Raw genomic sequence first — 13,354 nt, 5'->3', positions numbered from 1 at the left:
GAATTTGCACTTATGAAAAAAAAACATTGCCAAAAATTAGACTAGATTAATAAAATAATATTCTTTATAGGCTCTACCAAATGATACAAAAAAATTCCAAACGAAGCTCAAAAGCAGATAAAATATTCTCCAAAATTAAAGTTCAGATAGCTTGCCAAAATTTATGGGAAGAGTCACATTTCCAAAATAAGTGAACCAAATATTCCGCATGAGCGTCACAGTCGGAGGACTTCTCCGGTGGCTCTGATTTGAGTTTCCGATGTTTTTTTAAAAAAATTATTTATAATTATTTTGAATTATATAGTAAAAATACTGCATCTCAGACGTTTAAAAAAAAAAAGCAAGCCATTTGAAAATCGGTTGGAAAATGAGCAATTTCAAAATACACGAATACAATGTTATGTTCATTGAATGGCACAGACGTAAAATGTCTACCGGTTAACGACGCCCATTTACATAGACACAAAGAGTGCATTAGACATCTAGCCTTATAATTTTTAATATCTATGTATCAGAAGGCGAAAGGCCGGTGGGCGTGGTCGGCTCGCCTCCTGCCGCCTGATTGGTCCGTTGGCTGTAGCTGCTGAGCTCGCGAGGATGAGTCGTGTTGATTTCATAAGTCATCATGGCGCTCACATCTACGGGCAAAGGTAGTGAAGAGTCTTCTTATTGTTCTTGTGCACCCGTTTAAATGATACCACCTGCGTTTACCTTCATTGTTGACCACGCGGCTCACGTTCACGGTTGCTTTAAAGCGAATCTGTCACCGGTTTATGTCATTTAAACGTGTCAAACGCCACACACATTTTGCTTTTACTCTCAGACCAAGCAAATGTGGAAATTAGCCAGTTCCATCATCCCTTGTTAACTTCACCGTAACTTAGTTCCTTGCATGGCGATTTTATGCCACGGTGCTTTATCTCCGCTACCAGTCGTTCAACCAGCTGTGCGATAAGTAGTTCACAAATGGGCATCATGATAAGGCTAGAAAGCTAACACTAGCCGCCGCCTACTTGGCTTGTCAAGCGGGGGTCGTTTAAATAATGTCTTGGGCAATTATTCATTCATAATTTGACTCATTTGTTCCCTCCTTTCTTATAGAAATTACAAATTTCAATGACACGATTTAAAACGGGGTTTTCCTGTTACAGACACCAGTGTTATTTTAATAATTTTCCACATTAATAATCTGTTATAATCGATGTTTGTTTTTCCTGTAGTACCTGTGTTAAGGAAATTATGCCCCAATTTGTCACAACGTGCATGTGAATAGGAGTGGGAACCTCTTGGTACCTCACAATACGATACGATTTGCTATACAAAGCTCATGATAACGATCTGACGATATGGCGATACAACGATTATCGATACATTGGTCAGGAAATCATTCTAGGTTATTATACAAACAACTAATTAACAGAAAAACAAGCTTCTGCTGTGAATTGGAATGCGTTTATCACTAGTAGACGTCCAATCCATTTGAACTGGGAGGGTGGCAGCGAATGAACATCCCTCCCACTTCAAACGGATTGAACGTCTATGGCCATCAGTGGCAGCCAATGCCATGTTGATGAATGATGAATGTCTAGCGGTAGCATTGACAATCATGAATGCTTTCCGCCTCGGAAATATATGTCTGCAAGTATTTTATGTTTACTATAACATATGGATGTGCAATATATGTTTACTTCTGTGGTGAAGGGTCATATGTACAGAACTTCATAAGTTGTGTTATAGAAGCCTGCCAATTCTTAAGGCTCGTAGCTCAAGCTAGTGTGCTATGCTTTACATATAATAGTTGTGTATATAAATGTATTGTGCAGTTTGTTGTATATTGAGTATTGAATATGTCTATTTTTCTGTTGTACTTTCACAATATTAAGACAAGTGTCTTCCCAAAAAAGCAAGAAAAGACCAAGCCTTGTGGTTTATGGAAGTGGATTCATTTGTAGATGGCTGTCGGGCAGTGCAGAAGTGAAACGCACTGTTTTGGGCAGTACATGTACTGTAATATTTTTGGCACGGTGTTGGTGGATTGGGATGTGTGCGTTTGTAAATCAAGCGCCCCCTTTCTGTGACGTCACGCTCAAGTGTGCCGCACGGCTAGCGAGAAACACATCTTAATAAGCCACTGAAAAGATGACAACCGCTTCGATGGTGTTTTAAAGGTTGATATTGATTATTATAAGGAAAGCCATTAATCCTTTTTGCTCTACCATATTTTTGTTATGAGGAATGACTGATGAACCTTACTATATAATGTTTGCATTTTACAGTGTTAGTTTTAAGTTAGTAAGTTATTGAGAGGCCTTTTGGTTATTGATAGGCTTGCTGTCCTAACCTGTCTCCCAGGTTAAGAAAGTTGTTCCATGGACCAAGACCACAACAGTCTCCTCTCCTGTAGCACCAAATATTTTTATTTGATGACAAAGCACAATACCTGTTGGGTTTATGTTTTAGTTAAGTGCTCATTATTCAGGAAACACATCTTCAATTAGATTGACTAATTGATTGTGATTGACTCAAATTATATTTCTTTGAAAAAATTAATATTGGCACTTTATTTGAAGTCAAGACTATTCTGATCTTTGCTTTGTTCATACTAATGTTCGTGTCATTAGAAAAATCTGGTGAGGTCAAAGGCAAAAATCTATGTTGAATCCACCACTAGATTTTTTTTTTAAACCTCCAGGTGTTCAAAAACTTGGGCGAAATATACATTCAAAAAATTGTATATTTATTATTGGTTATCGGTATCGGCTTTGAGGAGCAGGAAGTTATCGATATCGGTATCGGTTTTTTAAAAAATGGATATCGTGCACCCCTAGATTTAATGCACAAAATTCGTTCTGCTGGGATGAACATTATAAAGCTGTGGTCTTTTCCGTTAATTTAGAAAATAACTTGCCTCATGCAAGAGGTCATTTTTATAATTAAACTAGTTCCTTAAAAGAAGTAAGTTATAAGCATTTAATGTTACATCATGTGTAAATCAAACACAGCCATGTCAAAATCACACACGCTTAAAGGGCCTAGGCAATGCAACAAACATTGCCACAAGTGCTGGACTTGAACCCTTTCCCAAAAATGGCTCAGGATTGATTTTAGACATGTTTTGTGGATGCGAAATAACAATTTAAAAACACGTTCATTTTGTAAGAGGAATCAATTGAACTTTGGCCTCTTTGTCTGTTGTTTTCTTGACCTTCTTAATTGGTCAGTGTTGGTGGAATGGAAAGAATTTGTGGTGTGCTTAATTTCTTGGCACTGTACACTAGAGGTGGGAAACTCTGCGTGCCTTACGATACAGTTTGCGACACAAGGCTCACGATAACGATTATCCAACAATATCAGGAAATCTACAATTTTTTGCTATACAAGTTATAAACAGAAACAAACAAGCTTTTCTCATCCATCTGTTGTGAATTGAATTGAGTTTATCACTAGAAGACGTCCAATCAATTTGAAGTAGGAGGGACACTTCAAACCAATTGGACGTCTTTGGCGGTCAATGGCGCCCAATGACATTCATTTTGGGTCATTCAAGTCACCTCCTGTTCATTTTAGGGCATTTACAGGTTACCTTCTCTGGATATTGAGTCACTTGCTAGTCATCTGGGGCCATTCTTGATTCACTTCCTGTTCACAAAATCCAAAGTCAACAGAAAGTGAGGTCACTTTCTGTTGACTTTGGATTTTGTGCCCCAAAAAGTAAAGTAATTGACAGAAAATCAACAGGAAATGAAAAATGAATTCATTCCCTTACATGGGCTGCCACTGACGGCCATAGATGTCCAAACTGTTTGAAGTGGAAATAAATGATGGCAGCGAATGAACGAATGCCACCCTCCAAGTTCAAATGGATTGGACATCTACTAGCGATAAACCCATTCCAATTCACAACAGAAGGATGAAAATAACTTGTTTTACTTTTAATTGTAGAATATAATTAAATTATTTTCTGCCCCACGTATCGATAATTGTTGCATCACTATAAAGTGAGATCATCTATATCGTGAGCTTAGTATCGTATCATGAGTTCTTCTCCTGCGACTGCTCTATTCACATCGATTAATCGATGAAGTAGTTCGAATAATCGAGCAATCGAAAAAGGAACATGAAAAATTAAAATACCTGAGTTGAGCCTCAAACGGTATAAAAAAATAATAAATGAAGATCGATGTACAACAAAAGAACAAATGGCTAACTTACATAGGAAAAGTCCGCTAGCTTAAATGCTATAAAATGCTAAGGTTTTATTAACAATGCTCTTAACAAATGGTTCAGACACACATTCCCACGGCTAAATATACTTATAAACTAAATCACGAATGCATTAAAAAAAAACATTAGCTCTAAGAAAAACCTTTTTAAAAATTTGAATCTTTTTTTCTAATTGAATACTTGAGTTGATCGATTAATCGTTGCAGCACTAGTTTACACTGTACTGGTCACTCACGCTTTGATGCTCACGCTGCCAAGAACAGCTTCTCGACAACAAAGTTGACCAAACAACGATTAACACATTTGTGCCTTTGATCTTAGAGCTACCGAGCCTTCACTCGCCAGATCAAAGCTACAAACCTGTCAATCATTGTTAACTTTAAGTACCAAATGCCAACCACTCTGGTGACCAAGAAAAGCAGCAGCAAGAGGAGGAGGAGACTGTACAAGCATGAAACAAAAAAACATAAATATATTTTTTAAATTTATTTAAACAAACCTGATCCTTTCCACCTGGTTCTAATCTTTTGAAAAATGGCGTGATCAGCCCGATTTCCAATCATGTGATCGGATTAGGACATCCCTAGTTGGTTCCTTTTTTTGGTTTTGTGTTTAATTAAACTTCAACCTTTTTAAAACGATATATTGACGATTGGCAGGAGCTTGTCAATAACCTTTTGGGATACTGAGTATCACAATGGATCACCATTTCATACTTTGTCATACTCCTAATATAAATGAAAAAGTATCTGAACCTTTTGTATTTTCTCACATTAATTTCTGTATAAAATCACCATCAAATGTGATCTGATCTTTGTCAAAATCACACCTGGTGAGAATTGTCTCAATGAGAAGCATTGGCTGATGTCCACCATGGCTCAGTCAAAAGAGCTGTCTGAAGACCTGCGATCAAGGATTGTTGATTTGTATAAAGCTGGCAAAGGATACAAAACCATCTCTAAAAGTCTGGATGTTCATCGATCGACAGTCAGAGAAGTTGGCTACAAATGGAGAGAGTTTGGCACTGTTGCTTCTCTCCCAAGGCGTGACCGTCCACCAAAGATTACGCCAAGAGTTCAGCGCAGAATACTCAGAGAGGTAAAAAAAGAACCCTAGAATGTCTGCTAAAGAAATACAGAAATCACTGGCACAGTCCAATATCTATGTGCACACATCAGCTATATGGAAGACTATGGCCAAGAATGGTGTTCATGGGAGGACTCAACGGAAGAAGCTACTGCTGTCTAAAAAAAAACATTGTTGCTCATTTAATTTTCATAAAAAGGCACTTAGACGCTCCACAGAAGTTGTGGCAAAATATTTTGTAGACTGGTGAAACCTTCATCAAGCTGTGACCTCCAACTCTCACTAGGGCGGTCAGCAGTCGAGTGTGAAGCGGTTTGGATGAAGATTAGCACCTCCAAATCCGAGACCATGGTCCTCAGCCGGAAAAAGGTGGCATGCCCTCTCCGGGTTGCGGCTGAGATCCTGCCCCAAGTGGAGGAGTTCAAGTATCTTGGGGTCTTGTTCACCAGTGAGGGTAGGAGGGAGCGGGAGATTGACAGGCGGATCGGTCCGTTGTGGTAAAGAAGGAGCTGAGCCAAAAGGCGAAGCTCTCGATTTACCGGTCGATCTACGTTCCTACCCTCATCTATGGTCACGAGCTGTGGGTCGTGACCGAAAGAACAAGATCCCGGATACAAGTGGCCGAAATGAGTTTCCTCCGTAGGGTGTCCGGGCTCTCCCATAGAGATAGGGTGAGAAGCCCGGTCATCTGGGAGGGGCTTGGTGTCGAGCCACTACTCCTCCGCGTTGAGAGGAGCCAGTTGAGGTGGCTCGGGCATCTGGTTCGGATGCCGCCTGGACACCTCCCTGGAGAGGTGTTCCGGGCATGTCCCACCGGCGGGAGGCCCCGGGGAAGACCCAGGACACGCTGGAGAGACTATGTTGCTCGGCTGGCCTGGGAACGCCTTGGAATCCTGCCGGAGGAGCTGGCTGAAGTGGCTGGGGAGAGGGAAGTCTGGGCTTCTCTGCTAAAGCTGCTGCCCCCGCTACCCGACCCCGTACTAAGCGGAAGATAATGGATGGATGGACTGATGAAACCAAATTTGAATTGTTTGGGAGTAACACACAATTTCATATGTGGAGGAAAAATGGAACAGCTCACCAACATCAACACCTCATCCCCACCATGAAGCATGGTTGAGGGAGCATCATAATTTGGGGCTGTTATCCTGCCTCAGGACCTTGACAACTTGGAATCATTAATGGAAGAATGAGTTCAAAAGTTTATCAGGATATTTTTCAGGAAAACCTGAGGCTGTCTGTCAGACATTTGAAGCTATAAAGAGGATGTATGCTGCAACAAGACAATGATCCAAAACACATAAGTAAATCAACTTCAGAATGTTTTCACAAGAACAAAATACACGTTCTGGAGTGGCCAAGTCCAGACTTGAACCCCATTGAGATGCTGTGGCATGACCTAAAGACAGTGATACATGCCAGACATCCCAGGAATCTGACTGAACCACACCAGTTTTGTACAGAAGAATGGGCCAAGATTAGTCGTGTTCGATGTGCCAGACTAGATCTGCAGCTACAGGAAGCGTGAAGTTAAAGGGGGGCCACAAAATATTAAATGTGATGGTTCACTTACTTATTTTTCCCCCTTCTGTGATTGTTTGCATACTATTATTAAAATATGAAACCTATAAATGTTTAAATCATTTTAGTTAAAGCAGACAGTTTTTTTCATCTGTGTGATTTTGACAAAGTTCAGATCACATTTGATGGTGATTTAATGCAGAAATGTGAGTAATTCCAAAAGGTTCTGATACTTTTTCATACCACTGTACACGCTTATCCTATACTCACGGCTTTGGAAAAGAGTTTATTTAGACGATGCGAAGCATTTGTTGTCAGAAGTCTTTGCTTTTACTAAGTAAAAGGTTGTTTGGAAAGACGTGGCCTTCTTGTGTGTTGATAGACAAGATACAGATTTGTTGATATAACTTGTTTTTGGCAGCGTAAAAAGAGCATCTTCTTGTGAGCGTTATTATCGTTCTTGTCTGTTAACATTCCTGATGTGACTGTGTGCCAATACTCATTGTTTTTTTTTTTTTAGTTCACCTTGATAGACGGATAATTTTGTGAATGGTATCTTCTGTTGTATATTAGCACGAACAAAAGGAAGTAGTGGTTGTTTTTTATTTTAAGTCACATGTGTCATTTTCTTTTTGGTGATTCCGATTCTCTGAAAAAGATTTCTTCGCAACTTAGTTTCGATCATGTGAATGGATCGGATATAAATAATTATAGTCTCCACAGATATGTTGAGAGGCAACATTATTGGTTATTTAACCTGCTTCTAAGAAATGAAAAGTAAAGCCTGTTACTTTCATTTCTCTGTTATTTAGTCCCACTCAACCAGTTTTTTGACGCGTGTTCTCCAATTTGTTTTTGAAGACATGTTACACTGTTTTACAGACATTCCCTCAGAAGCGCACCCGTATCGCCATTTAATTGACACGCTGTCAGATGAGGGGAGCCTCAAGTTCTTTAACCCGCACAAATTCAATGATCCAAGATATGGTGAGTCCAGAATTTAAAAAAAATATATTAGTGGTTATAACCTCTTTTTTAAAAAAACAAAATCATCTTTCTTTGCCTCCTCAAAGCCAAGCTGCCTCTATCCATCCGCGTCTTACTGGAAGCAGCAATCCGGAACTGCGACGGCTTTTACGTCAAAGAGGAGGACGTCCAGAATATTTTGGATTGGGAGAAGCAGCAGGCTTCGGCCGAGGTGCCGTTTGCGCCAGCGCGGGTTCTCCTGCAGGACTTCACGTGAGTTTATGGTCATATTTCAGTGCCATTGATGGCGATATACATCCAAACAGTTTGAACTGGGAAGGTTGGCAGCGATCTTTTGATCGATCCCATTTTTTTTTTTTTTTGGGTGTTTTTTTCTTGATCAAATGAGGCAGAAATGTGCGTGACAAAAATCAGTCAACATTTTCCTGCTCCACTTGATAGACTTATCCGCCTAAGTACAGTATATATTAGGGTGTCCCTGGCCCCCTATATAAAATCACATACAGTGGGGAGAACAAGTATTTGATACACTGCCAATGGGTTTTCCCCAAAAACTTGTTCTCCCCACTGTATTAATAGATTCAGACTCGCACACCCCTTCATTGTATTCCACTTGCTAAAAGAACCGAGCACACGAAATTTCACTCCCATAGCTGGTTGCCAAGGCTTCCCTCATTGACATTCCTACTGGACTGGCAGTGGTTAACGTGTCGGTCTCGCACTCTTTTGACTAATGATCACCTCTCTCCCAGACCGATTGTCTACCTTGCACAATTCACATTGGACAAGGTGTTACATGCACTGGTGCAATACAACTGAAGTGCAATACAACTGGATAGTAGCAATACAACTGGATAGTAGCAATACAACTGAAGACAGGGAAGTGACAGCTGCACTACTGGAAGCTGGCCTTGTCAGCCGTGGGGAATTGGCGGCCGTGATATTCGACGACCTGAAAGATGAGATGCCGCTCGTCTTCGTCCTTCGTCAGGCACTGGTTGAAGTCGGTCACCAGCTTCACCGCTCGCTCGGCAACATCATTCACCGACTTCAGCTCGGACACGACAACTGGAACTTCCCGCAGATCCGCGACTGTAGCTGGGAGAGGCAGCTTCAGGCAGTGGAACAGGTTCTGCGACCTCCGGGTGATGAAGTCGCCCAGGTCAGCCCTCTTGAGTGTAAGGGTCCTCCTTCCTTCCAGCCGCCGCAGTTCCTTCCCTTTCTCCTGAGCCTCGTAGAGGTTGTGCAGCATCTTGGCCTTCTCCTCTTCCTCGGTCTTCGTTGAAAACATCGCCAGGGGGGCCAAGTCCTCGCTCAAGTACCAGAGATGCCCACGGAACTTCTTGAGAGCAGCCGAGCCGACTTCACTGTCAACAGCTGTGTATCTGTCCAGCTCCTCGCACATCTCCAGGTCGTTGACAGGTGCATCGACGGTCACTGGAGCTTCGAACCACCGCTTGAGGTAGACCGTCACTGCGAACACGTTGATCTTGCGCAGAGCTCTTGCTTCATGTGGAGTGAGTTGGAACTGCTTCCGGAAGATGTAGATTTTCAGCGAGTAGATGCCTTTGGCCATCCATCGAGCCCGGTGGTACGCCCCAGGCCGGTTGAAGCAGACAACGTCTATTCGGGGGCCCGTGAGGAAGAAGCGGGCGAGGAGGAGGAACTCGCAGTAGTCGTCCCTGTGGTGGATGGTCTCCAGCTGGTTGTCGATAAACCCGACGACTTCGTCCTTCTTGAGACGCACCCACTCGGAGAGGTTGTCGTTCGGATCGGAGATGCCTTCGAGTGGTCCAGAAAATTCCATTCTGCTTTGAAGCGGACGAACAGGGAAATATCAGGGCCAGAGAATCAGAAGAAGAGGTCGAAGACAGCCGCGATGACTAGTTCCATGCTATGATCGCTTGAAAGTGCGATTTTCTCGAAGTAAAGTCACATTCTATCAGAAAAAGATTTGCTTAAACCACCTCCCACGTGGTAAGCTTCCCAAATCCGATGAGTTTTTCAAAATCGGTGATATTTTGGGGGGAAATCCGCCCCCTTCGAGTTTCAGATAGCTTTTCTGGATCGGCCACTGTCAACACCAGGTCAAGGCAACACCGCATACGTTCTATGCATGTGAGTGCAAATGGACAGTTGAAAACAGATCAGGATGACGCCCCTACCCGGCTGGCCCCTGTATACGGCATAGCAGACATTACATGTGCTCTGAGGGAACCCTAAATATTAAGCGATCATTGTGAATTTTTTCTCACAGTACTTTGGCAAGAAGTGGAATGCATTGAGAGGGTGTGCGAGATTAGTTTCCTGGATTTACTTTTTTGGGACACCCTAGTATATATTATCTGCCGATGTATAAAATGGCCAACAAAAATTTTTACTACTTTGAACTTCCATCTGATATATCAAATGGATAATGCTAATGCTAATTTTTTACTACATCAACTGTATGTAAAATGGCCACGGATAATTTTTACTCCAACGATTTAGCCTCCGATATATAAAATGGCCAATGATAGTTTTTACTATACCCACTGATCATCACATATATAAAATGGAAAACAAAGGTGGAGGTGTGGAAGAAATGTGACAAAAAGAGGAAGCGGTCGTGCTGTAAAATTATTGTACGAAACCACAGCAAATGCACATGTATGCATTTATACCCATAATTATTTTCACTACTTCGATTTATTGGCCGTTATATAAAATGGCCAATGATATTTTTCTCTACATCGACTTATGGGTTGATATATAAAATGACCAACAAATTTTTTTTCAGTACGTGGTAAATTACTGATTATGTTTAGATGATACAAACGGATCCACATATTTTTTCTTTTTCCTACTAGTGGGATCCCAGCCATGGTGGACCTGGCCGCCATGAGGGATGCAGTGGTCAAACACGGCGTGGACCCTGGCCTAGTTAACCCTAAATGCCCCACAGACCTCATTGTGGACCACTGTCTGCAAAAAGACTACAGCAAATGGTAGCTTTGGGCTCACACTTTTGATCCTAATTCTTCAACTCAATTGTCCACTTTTTGCTCACACAGCGCCGCACAGAACACGCCAAACCCCGGCGGAGGGGAAGGCACTTCTCGACCGACCCCTTCCAAGCCTCTTCCGAGAAGCGGCTCACACTGCGGAAGTCAGCGGGGCTCCTGTAGCAAAGCGGCCTGCCATGACCCTACTTCGTCAGCGGGGGGGCGACCTCACGCTTCGGTGCAGCAAATCGAAAACACGCCGCTCCTATGCCCTTTCCACCTTAAACCGGTTTCAGAGTGAGTGTCGATTTGAATTCCTAGATAATGCCGAATAGGAAGATTCAAAAGTGATTTTACATGTCGTCTTCTGCAGAGCTGATACGTCGGTCAAGAATCAGGAAATGGAGCTGACTAGAAATAAAGAAAGGCTTCAATTCTTTAAGGTACAGCTCGAGGTCATCGGGTCATCCAGGAGAATAAAATGCCCATATTGGCGCAACTATTTTAGGAAAAAAATGGGTTGTTTTTCTGCCCGATATTTGGATTTGATTCAGATTTTCTTCAAATCAAGCTTCAGTGTAATGTAACGACATAATATCACGAAGCAACAATTGATTCTTGCGATCAGAAATACATACAGTATATGAAACATGAGTTAAATAATTAACACAGCAAATTCAGGGTCAGTCAGGACAGAAGCAAATGAAAAAAAATGTGGCTTTAACCATGATCCTAAATCAAAGTTTAGGCATAGACTCCACCATCAGTTGACAAGACAGCTCCCACAGACTTTGCGCCACGCCTTCCCATAGGGGGCTGACTCATAGTGTTGAGGTGGCTTTCACTACTCACTGTGATAAACTCAAACACACGCTTCGTTCTAACACTGGATTTAGGTGGAAATAGGACGAAGGTTTTACTGCATACAAGCACACAGGAGTATAATTTGGTCGAGGATTCAAGGTAATTTTTATATTCTTCACACCATGCATGCACTTTGAAACGTTGTGAATACAATGAAATGAATGGAAAAAAATTAGCCTTACTTTAGCTTGAAATATTTACGTAAAATGAACGATAACTGCCCGTTTTTTGCTTTTAACCAAGAATCTAGATGTTTTACGTTCATATCTATAGAAAATCCGCGATTTAAGCATTTATTTGCAAGAATTTTCTACTTAAAAAGCTTTGCTTCGTGACGGCCCCATGTTGGATTGAACAATACCGTAATTTTGGCTTGAAATATTTACGTAAAATGAAAGTTAACTGCATGTTTTTTGCTTTTTACCAATCATCTAGACCGTTTTACTTTCATATCTATACAAAATCCGTGATTTAAGCATTTATTTGTAAGAATTTTCTACTTAAAAAGCTCTTTGCTTCATGACGGCCGCCAAGTTGGATTAAACAATACCGTAATTTTGGCTTGAAATATTTACGTAAAATGAACGATAACTGCATGCTTTTTGCTTTTAACTAAGAATATAGACTGTTTTAAGTTCATATCTATAGAAATTACGTGATTTAAGCATTTATTTGCAAGAATTTTCTACTTAAAAAGCTCTTTGCTTCGTGACGGCCGCCATGTTGGATTAAACAATACCGTAATTTTGGTTTGAAATATTTACGTAAAATGAACGATAACTGCATGCTTTTTGCTTTTAACTAAGAATATAGACTGTTTTAAGTTCATATCTATAGAAATTCCGTGATTTAAGCATTTATTTGCAAGAATTTTCTACTTAAAAAGCTCTTTGCTTCGTGACGGCCGCCATGTTGGATTGAACAATACTGTAATTTTGGCTTGAAATATTTACGTAAAATGAACGATAACTGCATGCTTTTTGCTTTTAACTAAGAATATAGACTGTTTTAAGTTCATATCTATAGAAATTCCGTGATTTAAGCATTTATTTGCAAGAATTTTCTACTTAAAAAGCTCTTTGCTTCGTGACGGCCGCCAAGTTGGATTGAACAATACCGTAATTTTGGCTTGAAATATTTACGTAAAATGAACGATAACTGCCCGTTTTTTTTTTTTTTGCTTTTAACCAAGAATATAGACCATTTTACGTTCATATCTATAAAAAAATTCCGCGATTTAAGCATTTATTTGCAAGAATTTTCTACTTAAAAAGCTCTTTGTTTTGTTACGGCCACCATGTCGGATTTTGTATCTCAACACAATAGCGTAATTCAACCTAAATAAGTTGTGATAGTATATAGAAAAATGCCAATTTTGCTTTTGTTGAGTAAAATTAAGATGATTCTTCATGCTTTCAAGTAGAAAGTTTCTGATGCGAAAATTGAGTGATTTACTAGCTTTTGAAAACTTGCACTAAATTAAAAAAAAATTAAGTTGCTATGTTGAGCAAAAACTTATATGGCATGTTAGATATTGCTATTGATCCTAAAAAAATATGTGATTATCTCTGCATTTGCTGATTTTTGTGCATGTAATGTAAAATTTGTGAATTTTATAGCAATTTTAAGTTTTGTTATACCATAGACTTCATAAAATAGATTTACATAGATTAGAAGTATATGGTTAC

At 40.5% G+C, this 13,354-nt stretch overlaps 1 protein-coding gene across 2 annotated transcripts in view; it reads left to right on the top strand.

Annotated features, from left to right (window-relative positions):
• Positions 1-13,354, top strand: part of ireb2 (iron-responsive element binding protein 2) — a 46,928-nt gene that overhangs the window by 9,587 nt on the left and 23,987 nt on the right. Inside the window, exons 1-6 of one of the 2 annotated variants that reach the window (XM_057836429.1) lie at positions 544-650; positions 7,714-7,818; positions 7,905-8,070; positions 10,668-10,805; positions 10,872-11,099; positions 11,176-11,245. In XM_057836429.1, the coding sequence (XP_057692412.1) occupies positions 626-650; positions 7,714-7,818; positions 7,905-8,070; positions 10,668-10,805; positions 10,872-11,099; positions 11,176-11,245 (732 nt within the window). In that variant the 5' untranslated portion in view covers positions 544-625. Of the gene's footprint in view, positions 1-543; positions 651-7,713; positions 7,819-7,904; positions 8,071-10,667; positions 10,806-10,871; positions 11,100-11,175; positions 11,246-13,354 lie in introns of those variants that run through there. The other variant, XM_057836430.1, reaches the window with a different exon arrangement.

The sequence above is a fragment of the Corythoichthys intestinalis genome, chromosome 5 (assembly GCF_030265065.1).
Source record: "Corythoichthys intestinalis isolate RoL2023-P3 chromosome 5, ASM3026506v1, whole genome shotgun sequence".
Taxonomy (NCBI): Eukaryota; Metazoa; Chordata; class Actinopteri; order Syngnathiformes; family Syngnathidae; genus Corythoichthys; species Corythoichthys intestinalis.
The sequence above is the reverse complement of the archived record's forward strand: the minus strand, read 5'-3'. Positions and strand labels throughout refer to the sequence as shown.